General features: G+C 33.9%; 1 protein-coding gene across 3 annotated transcripts in view; it reads right to left on the reverse strand.

Moving 5' to 3' along the window:
• The window catches only part of C7H11orf65 (chromosome 7 C11orf65 homolog), a 69,341-nt gene that overhangs the window by 40,774 nt on the left and 15,104 nt on the right, over nucleotides 1-13,463 (reverse strand). For all 3 annotated transcript variants that reach the window (XM_087433662.1, XM_014785190.2, XM_087433663.1), the window contains exon 2: nucleotides 9,082-9,171. In XM_087433662.1, the coding sequence (XP_087289788.1) occupies nucleotides 9,082-9,162 (81 nt within the window). In that variant the 5' untranslated portion in view covers nucleotides 9,163-9,171. The remainder of the gene's footprint in view (nucleotides 1-9,081; nucleotides 9,172-13,463) is intronic.

Genomic DNA, 13,463 nt, shown 5'->3' on the forward strand with positions numbered 1-13,463 from the left:
CACTAGCACAAATTTTACTTTCTGTTCTTATACCTTTGGAATCTGTGGATATAAAGGTCTTAGCACCCATGGAAGGAATGCTTCCACCAACATATACACCAATAGTTCCATTAAAATGGAAACTGATACTTTAACCTGGCCATTTGGGGTTCCTCATGCCAGTGAACCAACACACCAAAAAGAGGGTGAGCACGTCTGTATAAGTGGAAAAAGGGTCCATATAAGTGAAAGAGGGAGGCAGAAGAGTCAGTATGAGAGTGATGTGATATGAGAAAGACTCAACAGGTCATTATTGGCTTTGAAGATGGAAGAAGGCCATGAGCCAAGGAATGTGGGCAGCCTCTAGAGCCTGGCAAAGGCAAGAAAACAAATTTTTCCCTAAAGCCTCCAGAAAGAACACAGCCCTGCTAACACCTCAATTTTAGCCCTATGAAATCCATTTCAGACTTTTGGTCTCCAGAACTATAAGATAATAAATTTTTGTTGTTTAAAGCTGTTAAGTTTATGGCAATTTATATGGAAGCAATAGGAAATAAATACAAATGCTTAACCTTATATCTAATATTTAAATTACAAGATATCATAGGTAGAGTATGACTAAGCAGGAAGAGGAATAAAAATGATCCAAAGATGGATAAAGTTACTTTTGGGAAGAGGGTTAATATGTTTTCGCCTATGTGAGGGATATCATCTTAGGTGGAAGCATAATTTTAACATTAACTTTATTTGGAAGTTAAATCTGGTTATAAGAAGAGTATATGGATGCCAGGGTAACAAGGGGTAGACTCTGCTAGATTATTCTATTGTCAACTTGATCAAGGAGGAAAATGACACATAGGCATATCACAGTTAAACTGCTAAAAACCAAAGACAAAAAGGCAATTTAAAAGTAGCCAGAGAATAAAAGACACATTGCTTTCAGGGTAGAAAGAATAAAACTTATTCTTGACTTTTGAAGAGAAATTATGGAAGCCAGAATAGAATGGAATATCACCTTTAAGGTGCTAAGGAGAAAAAAAAAAAAGACCCTCAACAACATGACAATCTTGATTTCTATGCATGGTGATAATATTCTTTGAAAATAAAAGTAAAATAAAGATATTTTCAGACAAATAAAATCTAAAAGGATTTCTCACAGAAGGTCTGCCCTATAAGAACTACTACAGGGAATTCCTCAAGTTGTAGGAAAGTAATACCATTTATGGTATTCTTTAGAAGCACAGAACTGCAGGAAGGAATGAAGGGCCCTGGAAAGGGGAAATATCTGGAGAAATAAAAATGAATACTAAAATTAAAAAAGACATAAATAAATGGAAAGACATCCCGTGTTCATGGATTGGAACACTTAATATTGTTAAGATGACAATATTACCCAAAGCTATCTAGAGATTCAATGCAATCCCTATTAAAATCCCAATGGCATTTTTTGAAGAAATAGAACAGCTCATCCTAAAATTCAGGTGGACTCTCAAGGGACCCCTAAATAGACAAAGCAATCTTGAAAAAGAAGAACAAAACTGGAAGTGTGTGAAATCACATTTCCTGATTTCAAAACTTACAGTGAAGCTGCAGTAAACAAAACAGTTTGGTTCTGGCATAAGGACAGAGATATAGACCAACAGAATAGAATAAAGAACGCAGAAATATACTCTCACATATACAATCAATTGATTTTGACAAGGGTGCCAAGATCATTAATGGGGGAAAGGACAGTCTTTTCAACAAATGGTGCTCAGAAAACTGGATATCCACATGAAAAAGAATGCAATTGGGCCCTTACCTTATACCGTATATAAAAATTAACTCAAAATGGATTGAAGACCTAAACACAAGAACTAAAACCATAAAACTTTTAGAAGAAAATACAGGGGGAAATCTTCATGACATAGGATTTGGTAATGATTTCTTGGACATGACACAAAAAGCACAAGCAACAAAAGACAAAAAAAGAATAAACTGGACTACATCAAAATTAAAAACTTTTGCACATCAAAGGACAATGTCAAAAGAGTGAAAAAGCAATCCACAGAGTAGAAGAAAATATTTGCAAAACAAATGTCTGTAAGGGATTAATATCCAAATTATATAAAGAACTCCTACATCTCAATGACAAAAGACAATTCAATTAAAAAATGGCAAAAGTCTTAAGTACACATTTCTCCAAAGAGATTTACAAATAGTCCATAGCACAGGAAAAGATGCTCAATATCAACAGTCATTAAGGAAATGAAAATATGAGATACCACTTCACATCCGTTAGGATGGCTATTATCAAAACAACAGAAAATAAGTGTTGGCAGAAGTGTAGAGAAGTAAGAAACCTTGTGCACTGCTGGTGGGAATGTAAATGGTGCTACCACAGTGGAAAACAGTTTGGTGGTTCCTCCAAAAGTTAAACATAGAATTACAATATGATCCAGCAATTCCACTTCTAGATATGCACCTAAAAGAACTGAAAGGGACACAAACAGATCCTTGTACGACAGTTTTCATAGCAGTATTATTCACAATAGCCAAAATATGGAAACAACCCAAATGTCCATTAACAGAGAATGGATAAACAAAATGTGGTATATACATACAATGGAATATAATTCAGCCTTAAAAAGGAATGAAATTCTGATATGTGCTGTAAATTGGATGAACCTTGAAAACATTATGCTAAATGAAATAAGCCAGACATAGAAAGACAAATATACATATATGAAGTACCTAGAATAGACAAATTCATAGAGACACAAAGTAGAATAGAGGTTACCATGGTCTGGGGGGCAGGGGAGGATGTGGAGTTATTATTTTATGAGGGTACAGGAGGTTCTGTTTGGGATGAAGAAAAAGTTCTAGAAATGGATAGTGGTGATGGTTACATAACATTATGAATGTACTAATGTCACTGAATTGTATACCTAAAAGTGGTTAAAATGGTAAATTTTATGTTATGTATAGTTTACTACAACAAAAAATGAACATTGGCTGTTTAAACCAAGAAAAATAATGTCTTCTGGTATTTAAAACAAAATTGTAAGTGAAATCTGACAACAGCACAAAAGGAAAAGAGGATAAAGAGAGTCAACTTGTTACAATATTTTTGCATTGTTCTGGAAAGGGTAAAAGTACTAACTTAAGGTTGACACTAATTAGTCAAGGATACGTATTGTAAACTCTAGGTTACCCCATCAAAAGCATATGTAACTGCTCTAGAACTCTACTACTGCATAGCAAACCACCCCAAAACTTAGAAGTATTAAAAAAAACCAATTTATTAGTGCTCACAATTATGGGTTAAGAATTCTGGTATGGCATAGTAGGGAAGTCTCACTTAAACAATGACTGAGCTTCAGCTGAGATGACTTGAACAGCTGAGAATGGCTGGGCTGGCTCAACAGGGGCTCTATGTCAGGGACCTCAGTGCTAACTGTCAGCCATGTTTCTTGGTTTTTTTCCATGTTACATCTGCTGAAAATAGAATATCAAAGATGGCTTTTTCACTTACATATCTGATAAGTGGGACAGAACAATCATTAGAGCTGGGGGATAGCCAATCATCAATCTTTTTAGGTGGCCTCTCCATTAGGCTAGCTTAGTATGGCAGTTTCAGCGTAGTTGTACCCTGTGGCTGGCTTCCCCCAGAATGAGCATTTCAAGACATAGACATGAACACTCTTATGACCTTGACTCAGAGGTCTCAGAATGTCATGTTCTATTTTATTGGTTTTAGTGGTAAAGCAAGTCACTAAATTAAAGGACAAAGATTGCCACTCACCCCTCAATAGGTGGAGTAGCAAATAATTTATGGCCATCTTTAATCAACCAAAATAACTAAAAGGCTAATACAGAAGAAAACGACACTATGTTAAAATTTTTTAATTAATAAAAAGGCAAAAAAAAAAAAAGAGGAAAAATACAGAAAGACCAGATCAGACAAGTAGAAAACAAACAGCAAATGTGGTAGACTTAAATCCAACTGATACAGTAATTATAATAAATAGAAAGAGTCTAAACATGCTAATTAAAAGACAAAGATTATTTAGGATCAAGCAAAATTAGACCCATCTATATATTGTTTACAAGAGACACACTTCAAATATAAGGACACAAAAAGTTTGAAAGTAAAAGAATAGGAAAAGATACAGGAGATTGTAAACAACTTTATGCCAATAAATTTGACAATTTAAACAAAATGGACAGGTTCCTTGAAAAGTAACTTATCAAAATGGGCACAAGGAGAAATATAGATCTGAATAGTCCTGTATTATTATAGAAATGGAACTCCTAAACAAAAACCTTTCCACAAAGAAAACTCCTAGCCCACAATGATTTGCTAATGTATTCTTCCAAACATGTATAGAAAAAATACTACCAATCACACAAACTCTTCCAAATAATGAAAAAGAAGGAATAATTCTCAACTCCTTTTATGAGGCCAGCATATCCTGATATCAAAGCCTGGCAGGGATATTACAAAAAAGAAAAATTATATCCATAAACAAATATGCAAAAATCCTAAACAAAAGTTTAGCAAATCAAATCCAGGATATATCAAAATGGTAACACATCAGGGTGAAGTGGAGTTTATTCTAGGAATGCAAGGTTGGTTTAACATTTGAGTATCAATCAATGTAATTTACTACATAAAAAGAATGAAGAAGAAAGACCATATGATCATATAGTAGATGCAGCAAAAGCATTTGATAAAACTCAATACCCAAAGTTTTCATAACAACAAGAACAAAAATCTTAGCAAACTAGCAATGAAGTTAAATTCCCCAAACTGATGATAAATTTCTACAAAAAACTACAGGTAACATCTTATGGTGGAATATTACATGCTTTCTCTCCATGTTCAGGAAAAAGTCAAGAATGTCCATAATTACCACTTCTTTTCAACATTGTGCTGGAGGGTCTAGTCAGTGCAATAAAGCAATAAAAAGAAATAAAACATATAAAGTTTGCAAAGGAAAAATAAAAGTCATCATTCAAAGATGACATGATTAAGTAGAAAATCCAAAGCAATCTATAAAAAAGCAATTAAAAATAATAAGTGGATATTAGGTCAACATATAAAAATAAATCATATTTCTATAAACTAGAACTAGAAAATAAAATTAAAAAATAATACCGCTTACAGTAGCATCAAAAAAAGCCAAATACCTAGAAATCAAATGAAAGATGTATAAGACTTCCACACTACAAACTACAAAACATTGTGGAGAGAAATTAAAGAAGACCTAAATAAATGAAGATATACACCAGTTCATGAAAACTCAGTATAGTAAGATGTCAGTTCTCCTCCAGATTGATCTATTGATTCAGTGCAATCCTAATTATAATCTCAACAAAAATTTTGCAGAAATTAATAAATTGATTCTAATATTTATATGGAAATGCAACAGCCCTAGGATAGCTACGATAGTCATGAAGAACAAAGTTGGAGGACTGTACTATCATATACCCCACACTTACTATAAAGCTATAGTTATTAACACAGTATGGTGTTGGCCCAAATATAGACAAACAGACCAATGCAACTTAATAGAGACTATAGAAACACCTCACATATATGATTACATGGTTTAAACAAAGGCACCACTGCAATACCTGGAAAGGATGGTATTTTCAATAAAAGGTACTTGATCATTTGGTTATCCTTAAGGGAAAAAAATGGACTTTGTCCAACTTTATCATCATACACAAATACTAATTTGAGATGGATACTAGATCTCAATCTGAAATTAAAGCAATTAAGCCTCTAGAAAAAGCTTAAGGAAAATATCTTCTGACTTCAGGTTAGATAAACATTTCTTTTTCCTCCTCAGATTTATTGAGATATAATTGACATATAATATTGTGTAAGTTTCAGGTGTACAACGTGATGATTTAATATATATTGTGAAATGATTATCACAATAAGGTTAGTTAACATATCCATCACCTTACATGGTTACCATTTTGTGTGTGTGTGTGGTGAGTACTTCTAAGATCTACCCCTCTTAGCAATTTTCAAGTAAACTAGAGTATACTATAATCACCATGCTGTATATTACATTCCCAGAATTTATTCATTTTATAACTGAAAGTTTGTACCCTTTGACTATATTCACACATCCTGCCCCCTACTCTGCCCTGGCAATCATCAATCCACTCTGTTTCTATCAGTTCAGTTTTTTTTAGATTCCACATATAAATAAGATCATACAGTATTTGTCTTTCTCTGCCTGACATTTTACTTAGCATGATGCCCTTAAGATCCGTTCATGCTGTCACAAATGGTAGGATTTCCTCCTTTCCACAGCTGAATAATATTCCATAGTGTGTGTGTGTGTATATATATATGTGTGTGTATATATATATATATATACACACTTTGGTGTGTTTGTGTGTGTGTGTATACACATACTTTTTTCTTTACCCATCTATCTGTAAATGGACACTTAGGTTACTTCCATGTCTTGGCTATTGTGAATGATGCTGCCACGAACATGGGGGTGAAGCTATCTCTTCAAGATAGTGATTTCATTTCCTTAGTCTAAATACCCAGAAGTGGAATTGCTGGATCATTTGGTAGTTCTTTTTTTAATTTTTTTAGGAATGTCCATACTGCTTTCCATAGTGGCTGCACCAGGCTACATTCCCATCAACAGTGTACAAGGGTTCCCTTCTCTTCATATCCTTGCCAACACTTGTTATCTCATCTTTTTGATAATAGCCATTCTAACAGGTGTGAAGTGATACCCCGTGGTTTTGATGTGCATTTCCCTGATGATTATAATGATGTTGAGCACCTTTTTATGTACCTATTGGCCATTTGTGTATCTTCTTTGGAAAAATGTCTATTCTTTGGGAAATGTCCTTTCTTTGGAAAATGTCCTTATACTCATTTTTTAAATTAGATTATTTAGGGTTTTGCTATTGAGTTGTATGAGTTCCTCATATATTTTGCATATTAACCCTTATCAGATAGATGGTTTGCAAATATTTTCTCACATTCTATAGGCTGCCTTTTCATTTTGTTGATTGTTTCTTTTGCTATGCATAAGAGTTTTACTTTGATGTAGTCCCATTTGTTTATGTTTGCTTTTGTTGCTTGTGCTTTTGGTGGTATATCCAAAATCATTGCCAAGACTGATCTCAGACATTTTCCCTATGTTTTCTTCTAGGAATTTTATAGTTTCAGGTCTTAAATTTCAGTCTTTAATCCTTTTTGAGTTAATTTTTGGGTGGTGTTAGATAGTGGTCCAGTTATACTCTTTTGCATGTGAATATCCAGTTTTCCCAACACCACTTATTAAGGAGACCATCTTTTCTCCACTGAGTATTCTTGGCTCCCTTGTCAAATATTAGTTAACCATATATGAATGGGTTTATTACTGGGCTCTCAATTCTGTTCCATTGGCCTATGTGTCATTTCTTTATGGCAGTACCATACTGTTTTGATTACTATAGCTTTGTAACATAGTTTGAAATCAGGAAGCATGATGCCTCTAGCTTTTTTCTTATTTCTCAAGAAATGAGATAATCTTCTTTCTCAAAATTGTTTTGGCTATCTAAGGTCTTTGTAGTTCTATACAAATTTTAGGATTGTTTTTTCTATTTCTGAAAAAAAAATCCTTTGGAATCTTGACAGAAATTGCTTGGAATCTATAGATAGCTTTGTGTAGTATGGACATTGTTTATCAATATTAATTCTTCCAATCCATGAAGATGGGATATCTTTCCATTTATTTGTGTCTTCTCCAATTTCTTTAATCAGTGTTTTAAAGTTTTCAGTGTACAGATCTTTCACCTCCTTGGTTAAATTTATTCCTAATTATTTCATTGTTTTTGATGCTATTGAAAATGGAATTGTTTTATTTCTTTTTCAGGTAGTTCATTGTTATTGCCCTGAAGTCAGGTGCATAAACATTTACAATTGTTATATCTTCTTGATGAACTGACCTTTTTATCATTACCTAATGACCTTCCTTGTCTCTTGTGACTATTTTTACCTTAAATTCTGAATGAGATAATCTGCTCATAAACTCCCTTATCTCTGTTATGGAGTAACTTTTTGTATATTGTCATTTCAGTGTGTTAAAATACACACACACACACACACACACACGTTTACTTATATACATGGCTTCCCTATTAAAGCTTCTTAAGGGCAAGGATGTATTGTAAAATGCTTAGCACAGTGCTAGGAATATAACAGGTATTCAAAGGTATGTGGCTCCTCGGATTTGGACGTGGAATAAAAGAAGTTACAAATGACAGAAAAGCTTAAGGCTAGATGACAAGTATGCTAATAGAAACCATCAAAGGAATAGTAGATTTTAAAATAAAACTATTATTTTAGCATTGGAAATCAAGACTTACGCCCTAGCATAGGTTTTATGGCTTTGATAGAGGCAAAAGAGGCAAACAATGGAAGCTATTTTGCAAGACTTGATTAACCAATACAGATGCATTCTTGTGTGCTAGAAACAAAGCCATACCACTTCACACAAAATTAGGAGGCACAGACAGAGTGTTGCTGCTATCAGAGAGAAAGGAGTGAAGTCATTTTAGCTCTTGGCTTTCGCCCAACTAGGTAAATCAACTTGAAATATTCCTTACACCAATGAGACCAGCTCTACCTATACTAGAGCATGATAAGTAAGTACTTATCCAGCAGTATTACATTAATCCAGATTTAGTGTATCATCTTCAAGAGTAGGTACTCAATAAATGTTTAATGAGTGAGTGTATCCCTAACACCTTCTCACAAACCTGCTCCCTGAGTCAAGAAAAAAGTTTTAGAGGTGAGAGTCAAATGACCCTATTAGTAATACTTTCATTGATTGTAACCATTATCAAAGTGCCTGGCCCTGATGAGGAACTCAGTAAACACTTGTGAGGCTAATGAGGCTAATGAGATCATTAATTAATGTTAACTTTTTGAACCTTTAAAAAAACGTGTGCTTCTAAAACAAAAGGTGGTACACAAATTTGTAAATATACTAAAAACTATTGAATTGTACACTTTCAACAGGTGAACCATATGATATATAAATTATATCTTAATAAAGCTGCAAAAAAAAAAAAAGAAAGAAAGAAGCTCACAAGGAAACTTTTCCAGGCCTTCTGAATGACTCTGGCAGCTTTATCCCTCTTTGTAAATTCTGATTCCTGTTTCCAAGGCATTTGAAAGTCCTAAAATAAGCAAAAAGTGTATATTTAAAGTTACTTTATATACTCCATTATGAAACTTACTAGAACTCAATGAAAATTAAGTAGAAAGTTGTATAAAAAAATAATGAAAATGAGATTTGGTATCAAAAGAATCATAATAAAAATAAAAATTGTTACCTACCATTGATTGCCTAATATGTTCCAATTTGTTTCTTTTTTCTAATTCAAACAACAATGCTGCATGACAAATTTTACTAATATGCTTGTATTAGAGATTAGAAGACTAAGCTTCAAAACTTAAGGTTAAATAGTGATTAACTAAGCCAGTATTGAATCCATGTCTTTGTCTCAAAAATTCATGACCTTTCCCTACCCTATTCAATGACTTCAAATAAGGTTTTCTTAATCAACATACACAGAGACAGAGTTTCATCCATAAATTTACCCAGGGCCCTAACACAGATTTAGAGATGATTATAGATTTTTTTCTTTCTTTGTAACTCTTAAATGTGCTGACTACTCCATAAATCATGCATTAAATTGTAAAAAAAAAAAAATGAGATGAAGCTTGACTATTAAGAAGCAAAACAAAATCACTAATTATAATCATAATTTTTATTAATAATATGAAGAAATTAGTAACAGGGAAGTCAGAAAGCCATTATAGTTATGAGTTCTTTAAAAAGTTGCAGTAGACAGGGAGGGCTCTGAGAAAATAGTGGAGTAGGAATCACCAGAAATCTGTCTCCCCATGTAGACAACTATTGCACTGGCAGAATCCAATTTAACCATTTTGGAACTCTGGAGTCTATTGAAGGCTTGCAACTTCCAGAAGAAGGCTTGGAGAGTAAATTTTGGTCAATTTAGCTCTTAGCCCAATAGCAGCTACCCATTCCCCCATCCCAGCCCCGGTGGCAGGCAGCTGTGCACATGTTCTAGGAACAGATTGCACACAGCTTGTGGGAGCCAGGGTGGGGGAAAAATGGCTCTGACCTCCAAATATAGGAGATCTGTGCTCTGATTATTGATTGCTATTTCTGATCACAGAGATGCACACAAACAGGAGAGCAGCTATTGTTGTTGCACCTCCCCACATTGTTGCAAGCCTCTGCCTCTGGCTGAAGTGACATCCAGGGTGTTTAAAGAGCTAGTGCCCTTTTCCTCCCCTCTACATTGTTCTTTTTTCCCCCTTTGGGAGCCAGACACTCAAGACTAGGAAATTCAAAAACAACTACACATCAAAGAAAATTAGAAATTGACCAGGCTTGCCCAGGGAAAGGCACAGGTTCAGAAAAGACCTTAAATTTTCAGGCCAATTCTTGTAGGCTATAGAAATAGCCTACAACAATCAAAAAAACAATAAGAAAAAAACAACAGTAAATGCTGGGAAAGGGGAAGAATCTGATTTCCAGAGTTACCACATTATTAAATTCTAATGTTCTGTTTTCAACAAAAAATCACAAGGCATACAGAGAAACACAAAAATATGGCCCATTCAAAGCAAAAAAATAAATCAACATTAACTGACCCCGAAAAAGACCTGAGGGCAGATCTACTAGACGAAGACTTTAAAGCAATTGTCTCAAACATGTTCAAAGAGCTAAATGAAGATGTGGAGAAATTCAAGAAAATGATGTATGCACAAAATGGAAATATCAATAAAGAGACAGAAAACCTAAGAAGAAACCAAATAGAATTCTGAAGCTGAAAAGTAGAATAACTGAAATGAAAAATTCATTAGAGGGATTCAAAGGCAGAGTTGAGTAGGCAGAAGAATCAGCAAACTTCAAGATAGAACAATAGAAATTGTCGAGTCTGGAGAACAGAAAGAAAAAAGAGATTGAAGAAAAATGAACAGAGCCTAAGAGACCTGTAGTACACCAGCAAGCAAACCAACATACAGATTGTGCAAGTCCCAGAAGGAGAAGAGAGAGAGAAAGAGGCAGAAAGAATATCTCAAGAAATAATGGCTGAAAACTTCTCAAATTTGATGAAAGATATGAATACAAACATCCAAGAAGCTCAACAAACTCCAAGTAAGATGAACTCAAAGATCCAAGCCAAGACACATAATTAAACTTTCAAAAGCCGAAGATAGAGACTCTTGAAAGCAGTAAGAGAAAAGTGATTCATCACATATAATGAATTCTTAATACGTTTATCAACAGATTTCTCATCAGAAACTTTGGAGGCCAGAAGGCAGAGGGCTGATATATTCAAATTGCTCAAAGAAGAAAACTGTCAAGCAAGAATCCTATATCCAGCAAAACTATCTTTCAAGAATGAGGGAGAAATTAAGATATCCCCAGACAAAAACTGCAGGAGTTCGTTACCACTAGACTTGTTCTGCAAGAAATGCCCAAGGGAGTCCTGCAGGGTAAAATAAAAAGACACTTGACAATAACTCTAAGCTGTATGAAGAAATAAAGATTTCAATAAAGGTAAATACACTAGCAATTACAAAAGCCAATATTATTGTAACAATGGTTTGTAACTCTATTTTTTTGCTTTCTATATGATTTAAGAGAATAATATATTTTTTAAAAATTATTAGTCTAAAACTAGTATTATTGTAACTTTAGCTTGTAATTCCGTATGATATTTTCTATACAATTTAAGAGACAAAAGCATTTAAAAGAATTATTAGGTTATGTTTTTGGGTACACAATGTAAAAAGATGTAATTTTGTGACATCAACAATCAAAAGGAGTTGGGATAGAGCTGTAAAGGAGAGTTCTTGTAGGTTGTTGAAGTTAAGTTGGTATAATTTCACATTGGAGTGTTATAACTTTAGGATATTAAATGTAATCCCCATGGTAACCACAAAGGAAATAAGAAAAGGATTTAAATGTTTCACTATAAAAAATCAACTAAACACAAGAGAAGATAGTAACGCAGAAAATAATGGACAAAAAAGCTATAAGGCATATAGAAAACAAATAGCAAAATGAGAGAAGTAAGGCCCTCTTTATCAGTAATTACTTTAAAGATTTTATTTATTTATTTTTTCCCCCCAAAGCCCCAGTAGATAGTTGTGTGTTATAGCTGCACATCCTTCTAGTTGCTGTATGTGGGACGCGGCCTCAGCATGGCCGGAGAAGCAGCGCGTCGGTGCGAGCCCGGGATCCGAACCCGGGTTGCCAGCAGTGGAGCGCGCTCACTTAACCACCAAGCCACGGGGCCGGCCCAATCAGTAATTACTTTAAATGTAAATGGTTTAAACTCTCCAATCAAAATACAGGGATTGGTAGAATGGATAAAAACACAAGATCCAACTATATGCTGTCTACAATAGACTCACTTTAGATCCAAAGACACAAATATATTGAAAGTGAAAGGATGGAAAAAGATATTCCATGCAAATAGTAATCAAAAGAGAGGAGGGGTGGCTATCTTATATCAGACAAAATAGACTTTAAATCAAAAAAGTTTATAAGATACAAAGAAGGACATTATATATTAACAAAAGGCTCAACAGAGCATGAAGATATAACAGTTGCAAACAAACATTTATGCATCTAATAACAGACCAGCAAAATATACGAAGCAAAAACTGACAGAATTGAAGGGAGAAATAGACATATATATATATATATGCCATAGACATATATAGCCCTACTATAATAGCTGGAGACTTCAATATCCCACTCTTCATAATGGATAAGACAACCAGACAGAAGGTAAATAAGGAAACAGAGGACTTGAATAATACAATAAATCAACTCAATCTAACAGACATATACAGAACACTCTATCAAAGAACAGCAGCATTCACATTCTTCTCAAGTGCACATGGGACATTTTCCAAGATAGACTATATTATAGGCCACAAATTAAGTCTCAACATATTTTAAGAGATAGATATCATACAAAGTATCTTCTCCAAGCACAATGAGATGAAGCTGGAAATCAAGAACAGAGGCAAAACTGAAAATTTTACAAATTTGTAAAAATTAAACAACATACTCTTAAATAACTAATGGATCAAAGAAGAAATCACCTGGGAAATTAGAGAATACTTAGAGATAAACAGAAACTAAAACACAACATTCCAAAACTTATGGGATGCAGGAAAAGCAGTGTTAAGAGGAAAACTTATAGCTATATATACTTACATTAAAAAACAAGAAAGATCTCAACTCAACAACCTAACTTTACAACTTAAGGAAATAGTAAAAGGAGAAAAAACTAAACCCAAAGCTAGCAGAAGGAAGGAGATTAGAGCAGAGATAAAAGAAATAGAGAACAGAAAAACAATAGAGTAAATCAATGAAATCAAAGCTGATTCTTTGAAAAGATCTACAAAATTGGCA

The sequence above is a fragment of the Ceratotherium simum genome, chromosome 7, assembly GCF_057802395.1.
Source record: "Ceratotherium simum simum isolate JZ-2026a chromosome 7, ASM5780239v1, whole genome shotgun sequence".
NCBI lineage: Eukaryota > Metazoa > Chordata > Mammalia > Perissodactyla > Rhinocerotidae > Ceratotherium > Ceratotherium simum.